The 27,471-nt window shown below is 42.6% G+C and overlaps 2 protein-coding genes across 2 annotated transcripts in view; one reads left to right on the forward strand and one right to left on the reverse strand.

Moving 5' to 3' along the window:
* T265_08311 (hypothetical protein) overlaps positions 1-18,553 on the reverse strand; it is a gene marked incomplete at both ends in the record, with an annotated part of 60,121 nt that extends 41,568 nt beyond the window's left edge. Inside the window, 2 exons of the mRNA XM_009174077.1 lie at positions 5,182-5,390; positions 18,511-18,553. Coding sequence (XP_009172341.1) covers positions 5,182-5,390; positions 18,511-18,553 — 252 coding nt within the window. The remainder of the gene's footprint in view (positions 1-5,181; positions 5,391-18,510) is intronic.
* Positions 11,798-22,088, forward strand: T265_08314 (hypothetical protein; the record flags this gene model as incomplete). The annotated part of the gene is made up of 3 exons (XM_009174080.1): positions 11,798-12,467; positions 17,563-17,746; positions 21,695-22,088. 3 exons carry the CDS (start codon positions 11,822-11,824, stop codon positions 21,900-21,902), a joined length of 1,038 nt encoding a protein of 345 aa, XP_009172344.1.
* Positions 22,089-27,471: the final 5,383 nt, after the last annotated feature.

Below are 27,471 nucleotides of genomic sequence, written 5' to 3' on the forward strand. Positions count from 1 at the left end.
TGACGTCACATTGGACTCACAAAAATACGTCAATTTTCGCATTCCCTGAGGATCCCGCCTTTTTTGAGCAATCGAGTTTATCTGAGCGACCAAATGGGTGTATTTTGAATCTTCAGGTTTTGACTAGTTTTCACTTCTTCCTTACAAATGCTTGTTTTGATGGAAGGCTTTCAGAATACCCCTTATGCAAGCTACTTGTCAAAACAGCACTAAACTGAGCATTATTTCTTGTTTTTCCACGTCCANAGAGCGAATGTACACTCATTTGCAAACAAATTTCGTTCTTTCGAGAGACTCACCTGGAACCCAGCTGAATCTCTCGTTTATGATGTTCTCAGTCTCAAGAGGAGGAACCATCAAGTGGAACCATCAGATGAACCGAACAAGAAGAACTAGACCCTAGGTTGGACCCGAACATTTGTAGGTTTCCCCACCGACCCAACGGTTGCTCAACCACTCTAACACACTAAAATCCCTCGGCCGACACCCAACAGAGATTTAGCTTAACTTAGCTGATTGGTTCTCCTTCCGACTCAAATCTCGACCAACCTCGTAACCTAGTCACTTGGCCTGATGAAGCTTTTGTATCAAAAGCGAAACGTTGCCCAGCAATAAATCTACTGATTGTCACTAAACTTTTTCGAAAACGAGTACCACCTAAAGTTTTTCAGTCGTGTCTGTCCACATCTCACGTTCTGAGACTCAACTAAGTAGCAGAAATTCACGTCTGCGAGCCGACTGAATGAAGTTTGGAAATGATCTTTCCAAGACACACAGACTTGCTCACCAGTTGTGGCTTTTGGACTTGATACATCGTTCCTAATCTCTCTTCCAGTTTGACACAACTTCGTTCCACAAAGAAATCAGCATGTGACTGAATACTTTCACTTTGTCGGATTTCCATCCATTCCTTGCCTCCCGTAGGTGTTTCAGTAGGCCAGCCCTTGAGGCTCGTGTCCAGTTATTTTGATAAAGGCTTAATTCTCTGTTTATTGATAAATCCTTAACGCCAAACAGTTGCACCTTTACCCTTGAATATATTACTATTGAGAGCCACCGGATTTCATATGAGCTTTACGCTTGGTCACCAACAACCTTCCACTTGGTGACCTGGTAAAAGTTCAGTGAGATTCTCCGGGTTTTGCATTTCTACATGTTTTGGTTAGTTTTACCCACCGTACTGGATGCAAGATTTTTCCGTGGAAAAAAAACATAACTTGGCGCATGACAAAGGGAGTCACAACACAATCAGCTCCATACATTGCTCTCTTTATCGGTGCGGCATCCAGATATCCCGGCAATACAAAAATGATCTCGAGGATCTCCGCATCAATTTTTTTAGTAGATTCACCAGGCGAAGGACATTCACCTCGAGTTTAGACATTTCTCTCAAAGAAGGACTCAGTGCTGTTCAGTCACCATTATCTTTACACTGCTGCTATTTATTGGGCCAGTTAAAAAGCTCTTTCATACCAGCATTCGCCCGATCGTATCCGAAAAGTTTTGGCACAACTTTCCCGTTCCTCGCTAAGAATGGACATCCTAGGAGGCCTACCTATTGATAAATTTGACTACTGCAATCGAATAAAATGCATTCATGCTCCTATACATTTTACTCTTTCGTTATTTCTTAATTCATCTGGCCTATTTCTTTGAATCCAAGCAAGCGATCAGATGTTGTTTCATCCAGGAATGTCAAATATTTACTTGAACACCAGCCGTGCTTACTGGACACACTATTTTTATAACTTTATATCGATAGCACCGCTCTTTTCGTGTTTATTCGTTTATTTTTCTTCGCGTTTCAGCAAGCAACAATGTTCCTCCTTCCCAACGCTATCGAAATAATTAAATGAATCTTGCTAGTAAGAGTAAAACGTCAAAAGTGGAAATGACCTGGAATCGGTCCGAAACCCCACCCGTTACATGCCCACATTCTAACGACGGACGGAATTTAGCAGGCAGTTCTGCTATTAGATACCAGAATACTCTAATGTGGATCGGTTATGTGCCGTTTACTATGGAGCTTTCAGCCGCGTGCACAGAGAACCAGACGGTCACAATCTAAAGTATGGGAGAATTCTCATAAATTTTATTAAAGTCCCGTGCCACCTCTGCTAACATCTCGTCGCTTTTTTCCTCAGAACCGCTGAGCAAAACCAGATACCTAAACGAACCCAAGTTCCGATTAATATGATTCCTACTGATAAAACCGTATGAAGTAAACACTAAAATTTGAAAAATTGTCAGGAGCATTGTTCGAAAACGGTTAAAAGGCAACGTCACCCAGTGCTTCAACTAAAAGACGGAATGTACATTATAACGACGGTAATCTCCAAACCATTCCCAATGTTTTAAAAGAATCAAAACTAAACTGGGGGAGCTCGATTCCCACCCCATTAAACTCTAATAAAGGTACAAACTATTTCATTTTTTTTTCAATACTCTTTTGGGGATATATTCATGGCGCAAGGTAGTAAGCTATAAGGCTGCGTAATCCAATTTGTGTTCTGGCATCTATGTTATCTTACCGTCCTTCGTGTAAGTGTCTATATTATAACAATTTGCACGGTAATCACAAGTTTTACGTTGTTCACAGCTGTTTATCGCATTCTGGAAATACCGGCCTCCTTTTAAATTTCATAGGACACTATATCCTGGAGCTACCAAAATCCTCTTCAATACTGGATTTCAGACTTGCCTTCCTTAAAACAGTATCAATAAATCCCTTTATAAGTGTCCTGCTTTGACCCTTCAAACTGAGAATGCCACCAGTCGTTTCTTTCGAGAATTCGGAAATCCAATGAACTACAACTCACGCGAATTGAACGACAAATTTTCTCTGTTAACCGGACTTTCAAAGTGCTTGGCCATGCAGAGCCGCATGCACCTCTGTTCTGTCAACTCGAGAGCTGGATGGGAACATTCACCGTAGACGATCGTGCACGTTCCGAACAGCTCACGGCAATTTGTTGACAATATAAAGGCTCAAAAATTTAGTGTGGTGAATTTTTTCCACAGTCTAAGAAATGATTTCATTGCTTCGTCTACATAAATTCAGTTAGACCCTGGGAGAAACATAATTTCCGTTTTTTTAGTCTTTTTTATTCGTCGAAGAAGTATCCGTTGTTTGCCTCAACCCCTGAACCCATAACGAATTATTAGATTTCGTGCCACCTTCCGACGGGTGCACCGTAGGAATCTAATTTTCGCTATTCTCTCGGGGTAATAGTGGTCAAATATTTTAAGTGACTTCAAAGTGGCAAGTGATTTATTACCACTCGCTCAGTTTCTCAGCTTGCGTAAAATGATACCGAATAAACAAATGCTGACGTAGATAGATGTAAATGTTTTGAACCGACGTTTGCTACGTTCGCTAGATTCACAAGGGTCACATGAGAACTGTTTTCTGAAGGATACACTGATGCAGCTTCTTGAAAATGTGACCACGTTGGTTCGTTACTCTGTTTATCACTGCGGTTTCCGGAGTTGCCTAAGCTACCAGCTATAGTGGCCAGCCTGCACGTGTCCAATCTACACGTGTTCATCCGCAGCAACCCGCTCTGAGTAACTCGAGGATAAGCGTTTTGTATAGCCAACACGAAAAGTGTAGATACTCATCAGAGTACTTAGTGTGCATTCGGTGTGATAATTTCAGTTAATCATATCATAGACCACTTTTTTCAATTGATACTGATCATCAGCCGGCTATAATGTCCAAATTCACCCTGTTAACAGCTTGCAAGTACATTTCGGAGTACCTACGGCACACAAGTACTAAGATTTAGGGGTCAAACTAACCGTGGTCTTATACGAACGACTCATCGCGGGTCATATTGAAGAAGACTAGGTGCAAACTTATTGTTTGCGTACAAAAGTTTTCAAGTGTTTGTAATGCTATGCTATCGGGAAGTTTTGAAAGGCCGGTCAGTCGACTGACATAACCAGTGCAGTTACGGAAACTTTGATCGAGACGTAGGGCAAACCAACCAATTTGGTCGAGCGTAAACAAACTCGGACATTCAAGTGCATCCAGTATGCGCTGGTGGAGCACTGGTGCTACTCTCATCTCGTATTTCAGCTATCCAAGGTGCAAACCTTGGGGCGATCAGGGATATGCACCACTGCTGACTCCTAATAAGAGCAAAATCTGAATCCAGCAGTTACTATTGTGTGAGCTCCCCAGAATTACCATACCAGAACAGGTGAAGGCTTTCTGATGCAAAAATAATGTGAACTCACATTCCACAAGCGTACTTTGCCTAACAAAGGATTAGTAGGTGTCCAGTGCTTCAACCACAGTTTGCTGGCTAATACCATCGGATACAAGCACTGATGCTACATGTCCCTTTACTGTTTAATTAACCAGTGACTAATCATCTCATGCCTTTGTAAATGATAAATTTACAGAGTAGATGTCTTTACACACCGATTGTTTCACCTAAACCTAGCAACCTAAGGTTTTCATGATGAAACCTGATCTTAAACTAGCCGGGAAGCTGAAATACTTTCCTAAGTGGATGTTTGGCGAGTTCTAAAGTATAAACACTGAGCGAGATTGACTAACAACAATTTCCCACCTAAACTTCTGCTCGCCTGAAACAAAATTTGTTCCAATATTTTGTTCTCCCAAGTGCGCTTAATCTGATTAATATCGGGAAAAGTTCGCCATGTGTGTATCTTGGAGACCAGGAATACTACTATTTTTGCGCAAAATACATTTCCGCATACTGTTGCAAGTGAAGTCCATTTAGGTAAAAAAACTTTCTGAAAAACTACTCGTGTCATATCCTGCCATCAAATGCCCCAGTTCATGTCAGGTACAGGAATCTTAGGCTCTAAATCGCTGCCTAACCGTTTAGTTATCGTTAGCAAAACCGTAAATTTTGACAGAGGTTTGAATTCACACCTAAACGATGTATTATCAAAGATGTCTATTTATAATTCCGGAATATTTGGGAAAATGTTAAAGAACTCAACCGAATACATTCATTTCAGGATCAATGGCTGTTTGAAGGACGAAGTTTTTCAGTGTTGATGGGTATGGGTCACTCCAGCGAAGAACACGCCGGTCGCATGCTACCATGAAGATGACACGATAAAGACAGTTTTGTTCGCCGGTAAAAGATTATATCCCAAAAAAGGACTCCGGACAGAACACGCCTCATTTCAATGACCTACCAGCTTGTTGTGCTGAGCTGCAAACTTGACGTGGTGGTCAGGCTTGAGTGCTGCAATGATCCCGCGGGCTACACTGACTGGAACTTCGTTCCACAAGGTGCAACGTTGCCAGGAAGGCCAAAGGGGAGCAGCCAGACCAAGAGCAGCGAGACTCCGTACTACGAGTAATCGTACTACGAGGCGGTCTGGGGGTGAATTCGTACTGTCTTCTGCGACGAGAAAGTGAAGGCACCAAGTTGTTTCCCCCAGGTGACCAGCATGTCCATATTTATGGAAGCAGCAATGCTGATTTCCACTGAGGAAGCGAAGGTTAGAAAAGGTCGGTCCCATAAAGCGCATACTCCGACCACCCAACAGTTGAACGTGACTGCCAGCGCATTATCCAGTGGTGTCGAAATAATTTTAAAACCAAAGAGCCCGGTGCTGCTCAGAAGGTATCTGCTGTGCGCAGCCGCACCAGGAGTGAGACAGTAATGCCTTATTCCCTGCGCCCTCGGTTTAGGCCAACCCCCTGCAGCCTAGCAGATCAGACTGTTGAGTCGTCGGCTCCGGGTAGGGTCCCCAAAGAAAACCCTACATTTTCCCACTGCCTCGTTGGTCAGACTTTTGAGTCGAAGGCTCAAATTGGGGTACCTCAACCAAACCCCCTTCCTCGGCCTGGGAAACCGGGAAGTATCATTTGTCCGCGCAGTTCGGCGTCCACCGATGTCCCAACCCAACCACTTCCCACCGCATAAGCAAACGTCGCTGGGCCATTTGACTGTCAGCCATCTGACCGAAGGGCCTTATGCTCCTCGCTGCCCACAAACATTAAACAAAATAACAACTTTCTAAATATACGAGATACTTTCTATACAGGAGCTTTTAACGTCCGTACTCTATGTCACATTGGCAAACAGGCAATGCCTGTTGAAACCTTATGCTCCCTTAAAATTTATGTACGCTATGTTTCCAAAACATGCATTGGAGACCCGAGCGTGGTTATGCGTCTCAAAACGCCAAGGATCAATTTAGCTCTTTCACATTTCTCTACCCATGTGTCCAATGACCCAGAAGCCATGACTCGCGGAATATATGGCGTTGGAGTCACACACAACCCCAGAGCTTAACGCACTTTACCGAATCGGATCCCAGGGAACAGTCGTCTTTTTGCCGTCCGGTTATTCGGCTCAATCAAGCTCTATGTCTCTCGGCATAAAAAGCAGTGCCTGTTTGTAGTATCGGCTTATGCCCCAGTGGACTGGAATTGTGATGCTGGGGAGAGAGCTTTCTACCGAGAGCTATTCGGGCTCATTCGTCAGGCGAAATGCACTAACCATCCGGTTATTCAGCTCAATCAATCAATGCTGGGAAAATTGCTTTCTACCGAGAGCTACTCGGGCTCATTCGTCAGGCAAAATGCACTAGCACTGTGATCCTTGCAGGCGATTTGAATGCTCAAGTAGGTCATCTGAGCTCCTTGGAATCACATTTGGGTGGTCGTTTCGGAGTCGATACTCGCCGCACAGACAACGGAGATTGACGCCTCCAGTTGTGTGCTGATCAAGAACTGTTTCTGGCAAGTACGTACTTTCAACATAGACGTAACCTGGCAGCGTTCGGTGCTGACTGTCCAACTTCTCCTATTAGAACACAAGACCACTGGCTGTCTTTGAAATCGCTATCCATGAGTGATGCCAGGGAAGCCATACCAGCAGGCAACGAGTACGACGGCGTAAGCCAATCCCTCAGACGCCAAACACTGAAGAGTTTAAGGAAAGACCAAGAGCTCTGGTGGACATCGAAAGCTCGGGACACACCAGATCTGAAGATGGCTACCGTCTTTTCCTTTGTGGAGTTCTACTGAATTAGAAACTTATAAGTTGCTTCCCGCCAGCAATCCGCGGTGGTCGTTCCGCTATTTGGTTGCGCGGAAGAATTTCGGCCATGACTGAGTGCCCTTCGAGGGAAAACTAACCCGTTTTCACCGAATAAAAGTCGATGTTCACAACTCTCCAACAACCAGTGCAGGTTGTGCAGGGAGTGTACGGAACGGATCATATTTACACTACGTTTTTTTGGTAGAAAAGTTATTCTAGGCTTACATGAAGAAGGGACACACCACGTTCGATTGATCTAATTGAGCGTCCGCTTCAGAGTAGCACACCAAGTTCGTCATTGTTAAAAATGGGACAGTGAAAAAAAGCTTCAGGTTTGAAATGTATAAATCCTCCGAACAACCAAACGCCAAAGAAGTGGTTGAACATGGTTGAACTTATTCTGGCTAATCGTCAATCTCAGATATCACTGCGTGCCTACGACACTCAGCTTCGTGCGTCGTCCTGAGTGCATACGACACTGTCTGGTTAATGTACGCATGGCGCATCACAATTACCATGCATGATCTAGCCGGCCATCTTATTGACAGCAAAAATGTTAAAGCGCTGCGACGTCCTAGAAATACATTCCAGAGGAGCTTCATACGAGCGAGTAATGATAGGTAATTGTGGGCATTTCCGACCATTCAGATTGGCAAAAAAGGTTGTTCAAAATAATCTTTACATTTGCATGCTCACAGCATGAGGAAGCACCTTCACTGTCACCTATGATTATAACACTGTCCATGTGCAACGTTTTCACGGCTATGGATGATTGCATCACGGGTTTGAGCAGAATCTGAATCTATACTCTCTAGCCGGTTTGATGCCTCAGCAATATAAATATTTGATACCAAGTCTTCAAATAAATGTTACCATAGCCAAATGTTGGAAGTTTAATTTATACTAAGGAAGCTTGTTAGCTCGAAGTAGGCGTCATAAGACCCACAATAATTTCTCTTGTACAGTTGCACAGAAAACCCATAAAAACAACCCGATCATGAATGAGTTGCGTTACCAGCGTACCTGGTACTTGTCTGACTATGGACGTCATTCACACAGTCCACAATTCTGTCTCAACTTAATACCTACGGTGGTTTTTGTTAGGTTCTCACTTGGCAGCGTAATAGTCGTAAACTATTTTCCATCAACCAAGGCCATCCACAGCATTGGTTATTATTTTGTACCCACAGCAATCGCCCCGAAAACACTAAAAGGATCACAGACGTTCTAATTATGCGAGTGACTACCCTTTTGAAAGACCGCGTATTAGGCAGTACGTACACTAAAATCCCCGGGCCAAACTAAGGATACGTCGCCATGGGTAGGTTGCCAAACCTCATCTTTGCTAGTTGACTGACGACAGAATTATGTAAAAGCTATCTTGAATGCTAAGACAGGGTCATACTGATGATCACTACCCCAAAACAGCGTAACTTTTACAATTCTTCACAGGGATTGTAGCAGTTACCATATTCCTGCACCCAGCGATGTATTATGAATCAACATCCATACGATCTTCGTAAAGCAACATCCATCATCCGCTCTTCCAGGCCATACCTCGGGTGGAAACTGCGGGTTAAGCTCCTTCTGGTACCGACACTGACCGCACTAGCACCTAATCTACCCTTNCCCCACCCGCTCTTCCAGGCCATACCTCGGGTGGAAACTGCGGGTTAAGCTCCTTCTGGTACCGACACTGACCGCACTAGCACCTAATCTACCCTTAAAAACATCCAGCTTCGTTTGTCCCTTCTTCGATATTGTACTCAGAACAAAGTGAGCGAAGCTGAACTACAGTGTGGCTATTGATCGCGCACTTGATTGTCTGACTGAGAGCCTGGAGGTGTAGGGACCTCAGAATGTTTGCGATAGACAAATATCAGGACCCCGCCGTCAACCACTCTTTTCTCCTCTTTTCGATCTGGGGCTTTAAATATAATTAGGTTGACTTTGTGGTTGTACAGTAGTCAACCGTCGATGTCATCATTGATGTTGCTGTATTCAATGTTGATGATGAAACATGTGAAGTCAAATGGCTTGTGTTCAGGGTCATACGCAGTCGCCACTTCTGGTGTTTGATGAACCCGATTTACTGAATTCACAACTGCAGATGTTCACGCCACTAATTAAGCTTGAAATATAAATCTCGTCAGCTAAACTCAGAGCTCCTTGACAGAGGTCAAGGTCAATGTCATTCTGGAATAACCGGTTTCGTTCTAGTGATCCAGTTTTACTCTACTGGAGAAACAAATGGCACTCCCAGAGAAATTTACAAGCACTGAAGCTCACATGAGTAGTCACAGTGGCCGATGCGCAAATGCATTCTGCCATAGGCTTTATTGCACGCCATCATTTCACCAACAGTGTGAGGGTTGGAAACGGGCCAATGTTGCTATGGCACTCTCCACCGTGCCTTCTCAGCAGGATAAGTTAGACAACGAACTGGTCATGGTTTGATGTGGTTTTGTTTACTTTAATGTTCTGTTGTAACCAACATCAGTTTTCACATATAATTTCAGTTGATGTCTGGATGCACATACCAGCAGGGTGGTTGTTGTGGTACTACCAAGCATGACACGTCCAGTGTTGTCTAGAACTCTCCATGCACTCTTTCGCTGACCCTAATGAATTTGGCCGTCGGAGTGCAGTCCTGGACATAAGTTGAACAAATCTCGCTGGTGTAAGTTCGTTCAATTAATACGGATGTTATTCGTGATCAAGCCCCAGCAGTGCAATAATGTACGTTTGGCGTAAGCAACGTCACCCACAGTAATTGGTGTAGGGATGATGGTTGTAGGGAGGTCTCTAGCAAGCGATCAATAATCCACAGTCCGAGTGATGAAACCATTAGAGATACTATATAGCTGTTTCAGTTTTGTTAGCAATCATCGTCCGTGGATATTCTCAAGTCAGTGACCTGACTGTTATGCGAACAGTATCATGTGACAACAAGTTGTTTACCGACAGCGCGACCGCCTTGAGATTTGACAAACTTAAAAAGGTGATATCATCAGCTTAGACTATTGGGGATTCCACGCAGATAACCTCTGTTATTTTCTCAGACCAAACGTGCGCATGAAATCTACTCTTTCAACATTCAGGCACTACAAAAGAAGAGATTTTCGCGATAAGAAGAGACACGGGGATGCTATCTTGAGACGAAAACTGTCAGACCTTTTTCACAAAACTTTTGACATCACAATTGGTTGATGTTGGAACGCAGTGGGTTCAATTCCACTAAAAGTCCAAACCGAACGCAACGACCCTACATTAGCCTCCGTAACTTCCAGTCGGACTTTCGCAACGAAGAAAAATGTAGTGAGAAACAAGTTTGGTTCCCTGGATTCATGCGGTGATACCCAGAGGATAAGTCACCGCATTATATAGAATTTTGATTTCTGTCAAAAATGACAATCTTTTTTAACCGCTTTGCTATTCCTCTTGAGGCGTACGAAAAGGAACGAATGTTGTGGCGCACTGGTAGCTTGGAATGCTAGAAAATTGGAACATCTATGAATAACTGACCTAACCCACCAGATAGCAATATTCTAGGACGACTTTCTGGAACACACACATTGCATTCGCATAGTCAAACCTATTGGTGTCTTTGTGCTTACTCAAAGCTGAGAGAAAATTTTTCAGAGGCTTATGGTTCCCAATAAAGGTGAAACAGCTTTTCACCACGGCCTGGCTTGACTCACAGGAAAAAGTCTCCATCAAAACTCCCATATCTCCTCACTACCATTTGTCCTTGAGTAGCTCAGGGTAAAATAGTTTCTCAAGACGAGTAAAACTTTCATCTGAGAAGTGACCACTTGAGGCCCAAGTCAATGGAGATTCCATGAGTTGAGGACTAGTGCAGCTACATCCTGATTAAATACGACTCAATCACCCTAATGATCAGCAGCTTGCTGCAACATGTTTGTGTTTAGCTGTGGGTTCAAAACGTTCTCAGTTTCGTGAAATGCCCGCGGCCAATGATTTCAACAGAGATGAAAGTGCTCTATAGTGTTTCTGAGACTTCCACTATCGATTGGCTTCACTTACATGAAGGACTCTTAATTTAACTTCCCAGATCTCGTCACGCAACTAACATTATTTTGAACTAATATAAGCGTTATCCAGTGGAGCAGTCTAAAGTGAAAAATAATAAAACATTTTTTTGGCGTGTCTTCAAGTATCTGATTCACCTTGTTCTTCACTTCACCGAGAAAGAATATTGCTACTGGATTGACGAAAGAATCATCAGCAGAGAACTGCTGATGCCTTTATAATCAAGTAGAAAAGCGTTCATTTGATAGAGGATACCATCCTTTTAGAGCTGGGCACGAGAAAACATGACAGAGCTCTGTAAGGTGTATGGTGTTTTATCAATCTTCCAGGTGAGTCGCGCAAACCAATCGTCGTGCGTTTCTGCATACTTCGAGTAATTACCTTGAGCTACCATACAATTCATATTATATGTGATCCAACGAAAGCGGAAATCCGCTAGATACTGACACTATTCGCAGTATAGAGAGGTCTGTTAAACTAAATACAGGCGTTTGTTCCTCCAATCATTATTAGGTTTTGCGTTCTGTACGTGCAAACCAAAGCTTGTAAGAATATAAACAACGTTCGTAATTTTACGTGATGCCGGCACGAATCAAAACTCGTGCTTGATCTGATTGTCAGTTGCTTCCAGCAAGGTCACTGGCTCATGATTTCAGTACTGCATAACAGTTATCATTTGATCGTGCATCAAGGCCGGAGTGACAATAGGCCTTCCATCTTTCGCTAGTATGAAACATCCGCGGGCCTTCGAACAGATCTTTCAGCATGTAACTGCACTCACGTGGGTTTCAATGTTCCTTGGTTTTGCCGTGACTGGTTGGATTGTTTGGCTCAGCCTAATATCTTGGTCAGTCGTTGAAGCTTATCACTTGTCCAAGATTATTCACGCCAGCGGAACGACATCCGAATCGGAAACCCTGTTGCGACGTGGTATAAAGCTTACGCTTGCTATCTCCTTTATCTTCACCTACGGGCTCTTTTGGTGGAATGACAGGGGTTCAGAAGAGCGTGGAAGCCACCCACGTATAATCATGCGCACTCTACCGGTTTGGAAGAAGCTTCAACAGTACTTTCCAATCAACCTGGTACTGTGTGAAGATATCATGGATGTAAATCCTTCTGTGAAAAGTGCAAGGTCAGCTCAGGCGGGTGAACATCAAACTGTGGTGGCTTCTAATCCCTCATTATTTCCAACAAATCGAAACTACCTCGTTGGCTATCATCCACACGGGATCTTTGGCGTTGGTGCATTTGTTAACTTCGCCACTGAAGCTAATCAATTCTCTACACTGTTTCCTGGCCTAAAGCCGTGGATAACAACCCTGCCGATCAACTTCAAAGCACCGTTTCATCGAGATTTTCTTATGAGCTTTAGTAAGTCATTTTTTACTTTCAAGGTTCTATTAGGACATTAGCGAAATCACAGATATCATTAGTTTCTGTCATTAGTAATCATTACTGCTAACGTAATGTGGATTCAATAACAGAATAATACTCATGAAATTGATGAACTGTGAATCTCATCCCATATACTACTCTGGAAGGAAATTCCATGGAAATCAGGGTTACTAGCGGTTAGGTAAACATATCATATCTCTATCACAAGGTTTAACATATGTTCGTCACTCACATTATCGCCCGCCGTTGCTTTATTGAAAATTAAGGGAAACTGATGGTAATACGGGAGCTTTCATGGTTGTTTCTGTCCACATTTTTCAAACTCTAAAAAGAATCTTGTCTAGCTCTATTCAATGGTTTTAATAGCAGTGAGCACCTTCACTCAACTGTCAAGATATTGTCACTATTTTGTCAATATTTGGTCGGAATGATTTCCACAGCAAACAGGTGCGGAGGCTGCGAAATTAAGAGCACATCGTTTCACCAAAAAAGTGGTATGGATGGTTAGCGATCTATTACTTGGTGCACAGCATTTTGTGGAGATAGTTAACAGTAAGGTAAACTTGCTCATTTGAGATCCCACTTGACGTCTCGGTATACCAACCCGAAAATTATCGACTGAGAGGCACATAACAGAAGTACGAACGCTTTCTCTTATTCCGGTAGTAAAGCTGAAGAGACCAGCTAGCATTACCAGTCAAGGTTTAGCAAGAGATGACACAATATGTTTCATTTATCTTAGCCACACGAAAGAATTAATGATTGTGGATCTGGTAAACGTTGATCTGTTGCTGAGCTCGACTTTTCGAGTGAAATATTGGCAGTGACTGAGTCCACTTGGATTTAACTCAGTTTTTCGCTGCTTATTTGAAAATGATTTATCTACGCCTAGATGTGTTCTTAAGACGGGTATCAGAAAGTTGGTGATCGAGGCTAAAGACTGACTGCATTTGCTAGGTCGATGGCATGCTCATTTTGATGTTAGAAAAAATGAGGGAGTTAAATGAGCTGGAGTGAGTAAGTGATGTCACCCAAAGACCAAGTTTACGACCGCTAGGCGTTGTGCAATAGAGAGCCACTGTCTGTCAACAAACCAACATAAGAAATAGTAGAATAGTGGAGTTTTGTTTTAAGACTGTATGATATGGGCGTTTTCATCCAAAAACACTCATATTCAAATACTTTTCAAGCCCGAAATTCAGTGGAACTCCTTATTACAACGTTCGCTGTGCTTTAAATTCCTTTTTTGTATTGCGCAGCACGAAACGTTCACTGTTTCATAAGACGGGGAGTTCCGGACTGAACACCTTTCAACTAGGACCAGCATTCAAATTCTGCTGTGTCCAGCTAACAAACGGAAGTTAAGTACAACCAACATCAGAAGACTGCTGGGAACGTCGAATGAAGCCTTTCTATTGGTTGCAATCTTTGTGACATTTTTAACTCCATGCCTAATTATGGAGGGACCATTGGTTAGAACTAGACTATTTTCTCAAAAGGCATCTCAGCTGAATTGAAACCTGCATTCTCCCAGCACGTAATTCATTTGCTTAATTTTTTAAACTTTTGGGCCACCTATGGGCCTTCTAGCTGACATAGGTCCATCTCTTCCTCATTCTGTTCATATTAGTTTCATAGTCGGGCAAATGATTGAACTGCACAAATTTGGAATATCTAAATAGTCTTTTGGTTCTCCTACTTTGGGAACGCCATTTGGGCCGCTTACTTTGGCTTAAAGCTTACTGAGCCGTTGTTTCTGGGGTCACTCTCCTCGTCGTCCATTATCTAATCCTTCATTCGCTATACTGACTAAAAATTTGACTCTTTCACATTCAACAGTGGTTATGTTCCCGAGTTCTAATCTGTAGGGATCATATCACTTCGGCTTGAAGTCAAGGATGCTTCCGTTCATTTTTTATGTCGCTACAGTGACCCGTATGGCTAGATAATACCATGAAACTTCGCTCTTGAATGCTCCTTGGTCGTTCATTAAATTGAGGAAGCGACGTATACAAATCGTACTAATTCACGCAATGGCACGGTGGAAATCACCCGCTTTCAGTACACGAAAAACTGAACCAGTGATCCACAATAATTCACTAAATTTCTGTGTAAAGGATGGATGGGTTGTGCCCGCCGGGGGCATTAGTTTGCCCCTTCACTGATTTCGACAATAAATCAGCGCCCCACATCAAAAATATGTGTACTCCCTTCCTCCCCTATGTTTCCACAGGCGTTTTGCACCAAAATTAACCTCAATTGCATAACTCTGTTCTTGAGGCGAAGTGATCTGATTAGGCCTGAAATTCTCCAGAAGGCTGATAAGCATCGTCTACTTTGGACTGTCACGTGAACAGATTTCCCACGAAAGCTTCCATTGGTGAGGAACGCCCACACATTAGATAAGCGTTTACTTTTTCATTATTACTCGCAACCTTCTGATCCCTGGTGTCTTGGAGTACAGTACCCAACTAACAACCGTCAGTTTTATCAAGCTGACAAAAACCATAATTTCAAAAAGAGTTGCGCTTCAGGATCAGTTATCTTCATAAAAGCAATCAATTCAACGCTACTCTGAAAAACACTGGTTGAAACACTAGAGGGGTTTCAATTCGCGCACCACCTGAGTGCAGAAGCAATCGATGACTATTCCTACACTTCTAGCGGACAGATCTGCCAAGAACACACTGGGGCATTCCACTAAGGAGTTTTAAAATCATTAAAGACACTGCTCAACAAGTAGACTTTAGTTGACAGCTTAGTTACTGGTCTCTATCCGTATCACAATTTCGTACTGACATGCACGCACGAAATGTCCCACCACAAATGTACTTGGCTCATAAATTTCCCAATACATCCCGAGATGGCTCATGACAATTCATACTGGATCAAACCAGGAAGATGAAACTACCGTGCCAGGATTCTTAATGAATCCCCGAAAAATCATTTTTTTCCATAATACAGTTTCGATTATCAGATTTCACGGATCAAGCTGATTTTAGTGCTCGTCAATTTTCTAACATCACCTACAAAATAACTGCTGAAAACAATGAGAATTCGAGAACAAAACCAGGAGATTTGATGTAGGGGACAATAAAATTCATACTTATCATTTCCGCCATAACATAATACGGACTGTTTGGGTGAAACGACACGAATTCGGAGGAAACTGGAGGTCACACGCATCGGTCTCTACACACTTTACACATTTAAAAGAAACAAGGATATTTTCTTGTTAGGTCCATTATCTCACAGAACATTACAGGACGGAATTCTGTCGAAAATCTTTTGAACACCAGGCAACGCCGAGCAAGGACATGTCACTTTGATAAGACCGGGGTTTTATCTTTTTATTTATTTCGCTTGGGTATTTATTTATCTATTTACTTATTTATTTTATTTTTATCAAAACGACCTCGTTTTTTATCATCTACATGGATTTTTTGGAGTTGGAGCCATTGTTAACGTCACTCCAGAAACCAATGAAATTTCCAGAGTGTTTCCTGGTGTAGGGCCCTGGATTACCTCAGTCGAACTTTATAACACCTCTCCAACAAAACTAACGCATGAGTTCCAGTGAGTTCGAGGCTACAAAATCGTTCATCCTTGTCGTCAGCGACCCACAGAGTAAAACGTCACTTGCTTCCACAAAAAACACAAATTTCAAGAATTATACCAGACCCCTTAGTGTTCACAGCACAACGATCAGATCTCTTAGTTTCTACTCAAAAATCTTATTTGTTGGGTCCTCTGTTAATTTGTGGCGTTCATTCCAAAAATGACACCCTCATACGGTCAGCTAAGAACACAAAGTCTCTAGAGTTATCCCAGTTATCCGTTTATGTCCTGTATTGTTTAAAATTGTTAGTTTGTTAACCAGCATGGCATGGGAGTTAAGTCCCAGAAACGTGATTTCCTTTTCTACTCAACGGATTTCTACACAAAGAGGGAGCAAATCACCCTCTGGCCACCGAATGAATAACCCTTTGTGATTTGCACCTGGTTTGATACAGTCTTAGACAAATGCCTACATCAAGTGCGTCAGAGACAAGGAGCAGAGCGATACCCAATGACACAGGACATGTGACAGTGCAAAACAATATATATTGTTGGAAAGACAACTATACCTTCCTAAGGGAAAGAAATTCTCCTTAGCTTTAGGATTTCCTGAACGTGAGCACTCCAAATTACGATGACGAAGCTCCCATGGCAATTGAGGGGGCTAAAGTATTTTCCGAACTGCCAGTTTTTCCACCAGAACTGCTAAAACAATATTCTTTTCTTGTAAATGGGTAGTTATCACACGCATGGGAATTCACGGAAAATTTCTAACGTGTTAGTGTGTATTAACTCTGTGGAAGTTTCTTGTAATGGGGCGTTTTCTTTGTTCATACCTACCAACAAAAAGCACTTCCAAGGACGAAGCTAATGAGTACGCTGGCTGCCGATGACAGTCATTCTTCCGTCTTATCCCGTCACAAGCTGGCCCAAGCAAACTGGCTTACTTAGAACACTGTCTCCTGAATAAAGTAATGCCTCTGAAGGGACAAGGACACCTGCTGAGAAGTCTGACGTAGTTGGCAAAACAGATGGCTGTCCCGTTTTCAGCAGGTGAGACACTCTTTTTCGAGTTCACCCTACTTACGTCGCCAGGGAACCAAACACACAGGACATCTGATAAAACGAACAACTCACTGATGATTCCCCCAAGCCATTGGTTCCCCAGAAGAATTGTGCCATTTTTATCCTCGAGCTGGTCACTTACGTAACAACTTACCACATAGCAGTAGACAAGAATCCAGTATTCCGGTGCTCAGGTTCTACCACTCATGATCCTGGTACATCATCTGAAGGGGTGCTTCTTTCAAATGCATGAAACCGCTTGCTCCAATGAGTCACCATACCAGGCGGAGAAATTCAGGAAGCATTGTATTCATGCGGATTCCTTAGATACTGCTTTCAAATTGCTCACTGATATTTCACACTATGTTTAAAATCAGAGCGACTTTTGGTATAAGGGTAACACATGGTTTTGTTCACATTTAGCTTTTCTCTCGTCTGGTCTCTGCAGATGTGATCTCGGCAACCTACAAAGGGATAAGCTATTTGTTGGATCCCGGAAAATGTGGCTCGACTGGTAATTTTGTGGTCATCGTTATGGGAGGTGCACCAGAAGCTTTGGATTCCCGACCTGGAAAATACATCTTCCATACAAATAAACGTTACGGATTTTTCAAATTAGCTCTCATGACTGGGTAAGTGCATGAAAATGAGTTACCGTTTGAATTGCAAAACTATGTGCTTCTTTCGTTTGATGAGCGCAGAGGGAATTCGCACACGAATGCAACATGGTAACAAGTGTGGGTTTATTTATCACCTTTCCTCCCTGGCCACCTATTTACATGATGAGGAGTCACACCCGCGTGTATCAAAGGTGAATACATGAAACGGTTTATTGAAAGCTACTCACACTTCCTATATAGGGTGCTACCCACACTGAACTCTTTGGTCTCATTTTTCAGCTCTATTACCTAGTTTCTCCACAGATTCCTTCTGTCCTCACGGAACTACCGCGTGATCAAATAAACTAAGGGTGGCAAAAGTAAGCTCATTGGAGATGACCTACTGAAAAGGGATCTCAGTAGGTAGGTATAAAAGCGTCCGGAACGGTAACGGGTGACCGTAAATTTAGTATCGGGTCGGAGAAACTCTATAGTGACGTCCAAGGTACATCTGTTAGTGAATCTACGAAAAATTCTCAAGTTAGGTCGTAGGCGATTATGTAAAATGGTAAACTTAGTGCGTCAGCTCAAGTTCACCTCAGGTATTCGTACTACTAACATCTATTGGGCGACTACATCGCTACAGAGAGGTTGATTATTTTCACGCCGTTAGATTAGCCGTGGAAACTGTGCTTTCGATTCAAAAGAGTCATTTTTTGCACTCGACATTACCATATTCGTTGAGTGCAACTGCCGCTTAAATAGGCTTGAGTATATTTCAACAATGGAATACTCACCGCGAGAAACAACGTGACTGGTTACCAAGTCGATCCGAAACATAGGGTAAAGAAGAAATTTTTGTCATGAGTGCAACAAAGAGACTCGATAAACGCCGAAAGAATTGGATGCCACCCGTTTTAACTCGCCGAAGGGGGAGGGTTGTTTGAAGAAATGGATCCTTCCAACCGTCTGACTTCGACGTTGATGCCATGGGGCAGCTTCCATATGAAGATGCATCTTGAAATCAATGATTGCTACTTGGACATCATTGTGATTGTAGTAGACGTGCTCAAAGCCGGTGAAACCAGCATCTCTAGAATGAGAATTAAAATCAGAATAATCAAAGTCTTTCTGGTATGTTCTATGTCACTGATATATAGCTGTGGGAGGAAACGTAATGTATACCACTTTGCGTGGTAGAAGTCTCCGGAGAGTTTCAATCGGAAAATCGATATAGATCTTACATAAAATTTTACCATCTGGTAGTATGGGTAATAGGCTGTTTTTTGCCTTGCTTCTAGATACTTACATGGACAATTACAGACCTGGCGAGGAGCTTTGGTCCTAATAAGAAAAGCACTCCGTCACCCCAGTAATGGTTTTAGCATCGGCATAGCAGATTAAATTCGCGTTGCATCAGAGCGATAGACTACACCGTCCGTTATTTTGGTTTCCGTTTAGCTAAAAATTTGGTAGGTGTACATGATAGTAAGCATAAAACGTTTCATTGGGCACAACTGTAGATGTACGTAAGAGTTACTTGTATGGAGTCGCCCAACAATCTAATGATTCTTTCTATTCTGTCCTTGGGAGATCATGTAAGTGGGAAAAAAGTGAAATAAAACTCACTCACATCTAAGTGACGGTCCATATTATCCTTAATCACGTTGTGACGAACCGCTCAATTTTCCCGGTATCAAATGAGAAGAAAACATCAAGTGCGAAGTTTGTGCAAGTCAACTCCTTCAAGGAAAGAATGTTGTTGGATTGGGTTTTAGGCATTACGATTCATTAACATCCCTCAATCAGGAAAGGATTGCTGTGGAGAAATTTTAGCCTCCGTATTGGAGTTAGCTTGCTTCGTTAAATCCCCCATTATGTTGGTTTTCTTTCCTGCTTATGAGGCAGTGGGATAAACAAGGTACCAAACAAATACGCATACTTAAGCTCAAAATGGTCCAATGCCTCAGAATCTCAAATGTTGCGGTTGCAGTTGGCTGAAGCCAGGGAGGATTTACCAGAACTTGACATTTAGCTTGTATGCGCCCGCGAAATCCTCATCATGAGCTAATTAACATCGCTATTTTAAGAGCAACACTTTATGTAAGGCTGAGGTTTGGCTCCTCAAACAATGCATTTCTAAATCTCATATTCGTAACTCCCGTATCATCTTGGTCTGACAGTGTCACTGTCTTTTCCAATTGTTTGGAAAAAGCGTAAGACTCTAATTACTTTTCAAGACGTGATTACGCATGACTGCCTACCTTTGTACTCCGATGAACATTTACTTTATTCTAGGATCGTGCAAGATGAGATCAACCGATAAATATGAAACAATCACATTATGGTGAACATGTAACCATTGGTAGTACCCTTGAAAGAATAATACCATCCATTTCAACACCCCGTAGTTGTAAGCCTCAAATTACGATAGAATTACTATGTTTCTCATGACAAACCAAGATGAGAGGAGTGAAAGGCCACCATAGAAATTAGTTTATAATTGTTTAGTCGATATTTAGTGACAAAATAATTTCCATCACTCTTAGAATAAATCTGGTTGATGATACCCCAATACATTATTCAATAAGGCGGACTGCTATCATGAAGTTAATCGCACCACCACTATAAAAACCTAGATGTCGGCAGAGCGCGATTCGGTCCACTTCGATCGTCGTCGTATAACGAAACCTCTTCATTGTGGAAAACATGTGCAAATCCAACGCCAGGCTGTTGAGAACTTGTTTATTTTCCAATTTGTAACTTCGGTTATCATTCCATTGATATCCAGCAACCCACTTTTCCCTTCTAGACTTTCAGTCTTCTACTATCTTGTCCGCAAACGTGTATTTTTTGGTGAGCCATTTATTTACCATGGGAAGTAATCGAATTCGCCTCCCACAGGCAAAGTCTATTACGGTGTTCTTGATTGATGATACAACCAGGATCTAAAAAACAAGAAACAGTAAGCACTGCTTTCGTATACGTCCAGTTTCAAAAGAGTAAACAGGGAACGTTCACAAGAAAAGTGTCTACCCAGGAGTCTCTATGGAGCTTCATATCAAACAGTTTGTTTTTGGCGATGCTACGGAACATTCGTAGCTAAGATAAATTTGTTTGCTTTCGGCCTGTTTGTTGGTTTGTTACCCAGTTACGAAGCTCAGTGAACAAGGTGAAAGCTTTTCCTCATCGACTAATTAGGGAAATTATTTCTATTCAACGCCTTGAAGGAACATCAGCGTAGAGTACTAGCACTAATGAATTCATTATGCTTGGTAGCTTTAGGTCTACACCGCACCTTAAAATCGTACACTGCTGCAAATCTGTAGTAGTTTTAACTTCCCAGAAATCTACACAATGTGTAGTGCTGTCAGCTGTTAAAAAAATCACAAGAGGTGTGCCATGTCCCTCGATTTCCCATCAAAGATTGACGCAGCACCTAGGGTGACGCCTCGGGTGAGATTTATACCCTCAATGTTCAAAACCTGATCCTCACACTGCTTGGATTCCATAACAGACGACTAACACCATCTATTCAATGACCTTGATGGAAGTCACGGGGTTACGTAAGAGAGGCACCCGTATGTGTAGGAGCATGGGGGACACGCGATAGTGAAATGGTGCAGCTGAGAAGAGAATCACACTGTGAATTACTGAATCACACTGTGTCAAATGCACACCATCAAATTTACAGGAAGGGCATTGCAATCTTCATATGTCAGTTGTATCAAAATAATGCCTTCATGTTGCTAAAACGCTCGAGGAGTGAACAGTGGCGCCCGTTGGGGAATTGGAGGATACCTTAGGTTTGAACAGCGCTGTTTCTCTTGGCTAAACCTCCCATTTGTGCTGTGCCTTGGTCAACCAACAGTTCACTTAGATCATCAAAGGACGAGTTGATTTAGATTCAAATTCATCATTTGAGCTGCATTCTCTGACACTCACTTGCCGTAAGAAACATTTTATTCTGTTTTTTGACAGCACTCCACTCGTCCCGTGTGTTTCGTTTGGTGAACCAAATATGTACCACCAGGTGAGAAACCCACCTGGATGTCGTTTGCGAACCTGGCAAGACAAGTTCACCGAATTTGCTACCTTTTCAACACCACTGTTCTACGCTCGAGCGCTGCTGCCATATCGTACTCCAATAAATACCGTAGGTAAGCTCATTTTCCCATATAAGCAATGACAAAACTAGTTGAAGACAGCAACACCTTAAGTCGAGATTTTACCTGCTTCCACATTTCCTAGTGACACTTTTGGAGAGACAGTAGCCAAACCTAGAAGCTTCAAACGGTCACGTAACACTAGTCTTTTCAATGGAATATTCTCTGGTGTAGATGCACTACTCAGGTGGAAAAAATTTCCGTTGAATATACTGCCTCATCTGTTTGGTTAGATGCCTATTTACTCACCAAGTTGGGGTAGCATTTTCAAACGTAACATCAGAGGCGTGACAACTCAGCCACGGCTACCACCGGCTCAGTGGTGATTTCAACTCGACCGATGTCTAGTTACCTGCACCATATCGGCCAACGCTGGTGAAAAAAATCATTATCTAAGTGGCCTTCTGGATTTACTGTACTTGAAGTATTTCGGAAAAAACATCAGTTATCGTACTTTCGTAATCTGTTGTCCCCGTTCAAGGTTAAACAGCCCCTATTTAGTCAAAGTTGTTTTGATTCAACTGTAATAATAAGGTAAGGTTTTTACCTGCGAGATCTTCAACGCTTCTCTTGCCCTTTCACCAATAACTGGTTTGAATACCAACCAAGTTACTGTTATCAGTCTTATGAACGTTTAACAGAGGGCCTTGCAATTTTTCCGTTCAAAACTGACTGCGTTCAAACTGACTAAGTTGCTTCAAGACGTTTTTAATTCAGTTTGAATGAACGGCTCTCTCACCAGGCACAAACCTCCTTGCACATGGCCACAATATTCCGTCGATCTGTTGGTATTCATTGAGACATACTAAAAAAGGGTCTATGTGACGCTTACTGTAATTGGCTGGAGACAGTGAACGATATGGCGGCTAACTGATATCCGTGGTGTACACGGTGTTAGTTTCTAGCCCGACTGTCTGGCTGAGGTTTGCATGTGTAGGCGACACGACTGTTCGTTACAGGCTAGCCTTCGATCCCCCCATGCCACATTCTTTTCTCAATTATAATGCTTTATTCAGACAGATCGAAATGGTTGTACGTCACTGAAGTGCCATTGCTCTCAGCCGGTGTTGTTGTCAGTGATGATGGTGAACCCAATAAGAACGATAGACTTGATAGATGAGTGATTTAAATCCGAATTGGATTCGCCTACCAACAGTGGCTGAGCCACTGAATGCCTGCGGGCAGTATGAAGCCACAGAGGCCAAATGGTGTGTCGCCAACAAGCACCGATGTAATCCCGAGGGAATAAGATTGACGGACGAACGTTCACGGGCTCATTGCAACTCATCAGCTGGCTCAGACATGATGGTATAATAATGGGAATCGGCACTAGCTACCCATTTACCATCCTGGTGTCGCCGCCATCCGTCAAGCCCTCTAATTTTCACCTGATACATACATATGAACTCCGCATGTCTTGTATGTAACAGGTGGAGCAACCTGTTTTTCCCAGGTGATTATCTTTCTTAAAAATGTAGACATCTGTTTCTAAACATGGCTTCCTCTCAGTTTTGACAAAGTGCTCGATATTCTTTCTTTACACTAAAAGCAGTGAACATGCATATCTAACGTGCCCTTTGTACGAGACGCTGATGAAGCCACTCTAGACTCTGGCCACTCGCTAAACCCATAACTACGAAATGTCGAGTATGGCCATGAGCAGCATTCGTTGGCAACTGAAGGCAAGCTCGGCTCATACTCAGACATGCACCTTGACAAGGCCAGATTAAAATAACCTATGTCTGCGAACTCACTGTTCGAAAGCGAGCTCCGTGGGAATCTCACGGAAGTCAGAGGTAGAAATGGAGTATTACATCGTCACATGGGTGAAAAAATAAATGAGGGGTAGAGAAGGGCTTGGTCCTTACTCATCCACTAGGGTTACTATACAATGTAAAAGCATGGCCATATATTTTGGTGTACATCTTTGCTCCTCGGAGCAACCCGGAATTCGGACACACTTGGCAGGTCGGTGCACCATGTGTGCTGGGAAAACTGCCAATCTACTCATTGTATCCAGTGTACAAATCCTCCCTTATTTGACTAACAATCCCCCGTTGGGCAGATATAACATGGCTCAAGTAGTCAGTTTCACCACGGGGCGGTAAACGTTAGTCGCAAACCGACTGTCACTCATACGTAAATTAGATCCTATTTTCTTGAATTGTTTAACGTGACACTTTTCCTTCAAACACGTTAATACTGCCCACTCCTCGTGACCGAAACTGAACAATGCTTTTTTTAAACCGCACTTCCTTTGCAGTCGGAGCTCCTATTCCAGTCCCAAAGGTTCCCATTCCAACGCGGGAACAAATCTCCTCTCTGAAAGAGCTCTACCTAAACCAGCTGAATCAACTTTTCAAACGATACAAACCCATTTATGACCCAAATGCGTGTGATTTGGAATTTTTTTAATGACGTGTACTCTCGACAGGTTCCATCAATGTAACCGTTTATTGCAATGTCCAGTTTGTCTTCCATACATCAAGTGCTGAATTTTCCGAGGCAAGTGAACTGCATAAATAAAACGGCAAGTTGAATCGGTATTTTAGCTTCGAGGAAGTATTGTTCCAACAAACGGACATTGGGTGATTAATACAAGCTCTAAAATTGAGAGATCGTCTTCCGCTTCCGACAACAGTTTCAACAAGCATTTTTCCAACATTTATCTGGTTCATGTTCGAGATAGTTGACGGATATGGGAGTGCAGTACACCAGTCGCACCTCTATAGATTGAAAACAATATTTGTGTTGTAAAGAATCAGTGTCCAGTGAATCGGGTACAATGCACTAGTGATCAAACACAGCCCTTTGGTTCAAATAAGATATAGAAGAACCGAACGAAACTTGAGCCATGGTGCAGGGACCATCAACCATGTTGATGGCTAATAGTGCCAAAACATTTGCAAAATTCCAACGGAGGATTCATCCTTTAATTGAAGCCAGTCTGTTCTGGAAAGCCGAGGAGCACCCGCAGAGCGCATCTCATGAAACTCCAGACTTTCGAATCCGCGGTCTCCTGGCTAGTGGTGTGAACATGTAGCCATTCGGCCACGAGCGGCTTATCAGTAGTGTGACTGACTCACATAAATGGATGCGCCTAGACTAGGTGCCGTTCAGCCGCTCGTAACCGTACGGTTAGCTGCTCAGACTACTAGTGAACCGGTCGCAGCTTCGCAGTCAGTGAGATGCGCGCTGCTAGTGCTTTTCAGCATGGACTGGCGTCACTCACAGGACACTGAAAATATTCTTTAGCACTGATACAGGGACCAAACACTGTCCTCTTTTCCAACTGTTTAGTTCCATACCATCAGGTTTGGCATTTATGTACACATTTCAACATTCCAGGAATTTATGTGTACTAGGAATAGAAGAGCTTTATCCGAAACAGTAGACTGCTGACATTACATTTGTTCCAACCAAATATGATGGAAAACGAATTTGATTAATCCAACTGCGAATGTACCAACCCACCATCAGTGCAAATATCGCTCAAGCTCTAGATGGCATTGGGAAGAAACAGATCACGTGTGCAACCGTTGTCTGGTGCACTGTTCGCTGCAAGGTGTTGGGACGGGAAAGACAGCTGTTGACACACAATGTCAAGGTGAAACCTTATGGATCTGTTGACAGAAGGCTTCGCTATGAATGGGAACGAAGCAATAATACCTTATAGATGTAATAGACTCATGAGGTTGCTGGAAATTCTTCGACAGCAACCTTATGAGTAGTGCATTACGTCTACACATGTATCGCGATATCCTGAATATCGTAACAACTGAAACACGGAGCGGTCTGATGCAGCACATTCAGATGCTTAAAAACACCATAAAAGAGATTCAGCTGGGTTCCAGGCGGATCTCTCGGAAAATTAAATTGGTTTGCAAATGAGTGTGTTCCGCCAATAATACTTTACTTTGAAATTTCGGAAGTGGCACGAGGTTGAAAAGTAACACCGATATAAGGTACAGTACACTATCCAGCATAAAGCATTCGTTGTACAAAACAAGGAAATAAGGGAGACAATATGAAGCAGTGACAACTACTCCAAACTAAAGAATTAGGGACCAAAAGTAAACTTAACGTGGACCGATATTCTTAGCTTTGATCTTTTCGATTAAATGAATGAATACACGATAAGCGGAAGTTTTTATTGCCTTTTATTGCTACTATGTACCAGACCAATCACATGCAAGGCCAGCTGGGTGTAAACAGCTGACTGAGTATCGATTCTGATATGATCGCATCAATCACGGTTATTTGAACATTTACGTCGTTCATCCATACAGCAATTCAATGACAATAGCTAAATTATGCATCCACTCGCACTTTGCATACGGCCAAGAACCCATTCTATTTCAACATAACATACATAACAGTCTACCAAACCATGATTCAAATAACTCCAACCGAAAGACCCTGACTGATCGAGACGAACTCAAAAGCACCCAGTACGGAAGTCCTCAAGGTGATTTCCGATGTTATAAACGACCATCCAAAGGTATATGGAAAGAGTCGGATGATTCGTCCGTACAACCGTTGAAAAAGGTGTGCACACTGGATAGATTATTCAATGAGGATAGTCACAGCGAACTGGATTACAGCCTCAGCGTCGCATATAATATGTCTCTATCAGCAAATGCTCTCCAGATGTTTAACGAACCCGCGCTTTCCAGAGGTAGAGATGAACAATCGCTACCACCAAATATTGGCGCGAACAACACGAATGTACACCTGTGAGCTAGGTTCTCGCAAGATGAAGAAAAACAGTTAATCCGGGGTTTGAACGTTTTTCCTTTCCCGTCGATTTGCTTTGGCGCCTTTTTGATGATGTTTCTGTAAAATAAAAAACCGTCTTCCGTAAAGTTAGTTTCTTAAATGAGACAAGTCAGTCCATAAAAATTTACTCAAATCATTCAGACTGTCCCAGCAGTGATTACTGGTGGAGTTCGGCAACAGAGAAATGGTCTCTTTGTATATTTCTGCGTTTTGGGTCCCACACAACGTTTCGCGAATTCAAGCTGATTCCTAAGCTACGTGCCCTGGGTGGAAAAATTTAGGCTCCCGATTAGGTGAGATGACAGCGGTAGATTATCACTGCCATTGTAAGATACGATAAAAGCGAATAACTTCCAGCTTGAAGTTTCAGTACTCGGTAGTGAACAGATTCAGTTCAAGGCGTCGATCTATGAGTATATTTTTTTCTTCAAACCTAGTACCCAGAACTCTTTCTGATCGGTCTCTTTAAGTCGTATCTCTGGAAAGACATTTAACAGGCGCTGCCAGTTGTCATGCTGTTATTTAACATACTCACAGTACCCAATTCCCTCTTACGATTTCGGAAACAGAGCTAATTGTGTCATGCGAGAGAGGTGGTAGTAATTACGAGAACAATATTCGATGAAAATAACTTACAATGACCCATCATATTCATTGTTATAAATTTGTAAGCTACCCATAGTTCCCGCAACATTCATGTGTAATTAAAAACCAAAACATTTCGGTCTTCCACTCGTACTACAAGCAAAACTGGGGGAAAATGTGCCGTCGCATTCACATCGCTTGCATGTGAACAGTCATCCTTCTATCCTG

Source organism: Opisthorchis viverrini (genome assembly GCF_000715545.1).
Source record: "Opisthorchis viverrini unplaced genomic scaffold opera_v5_215, whole genome shotgun sequence".
Lineage (NCBI taxonomy): Eukaryota > Metazoa > Platyhelminthes > Trematoda > Opisthorchiida > Opisthorchiidae > Opisthorchis > Opisthorchis viverrini.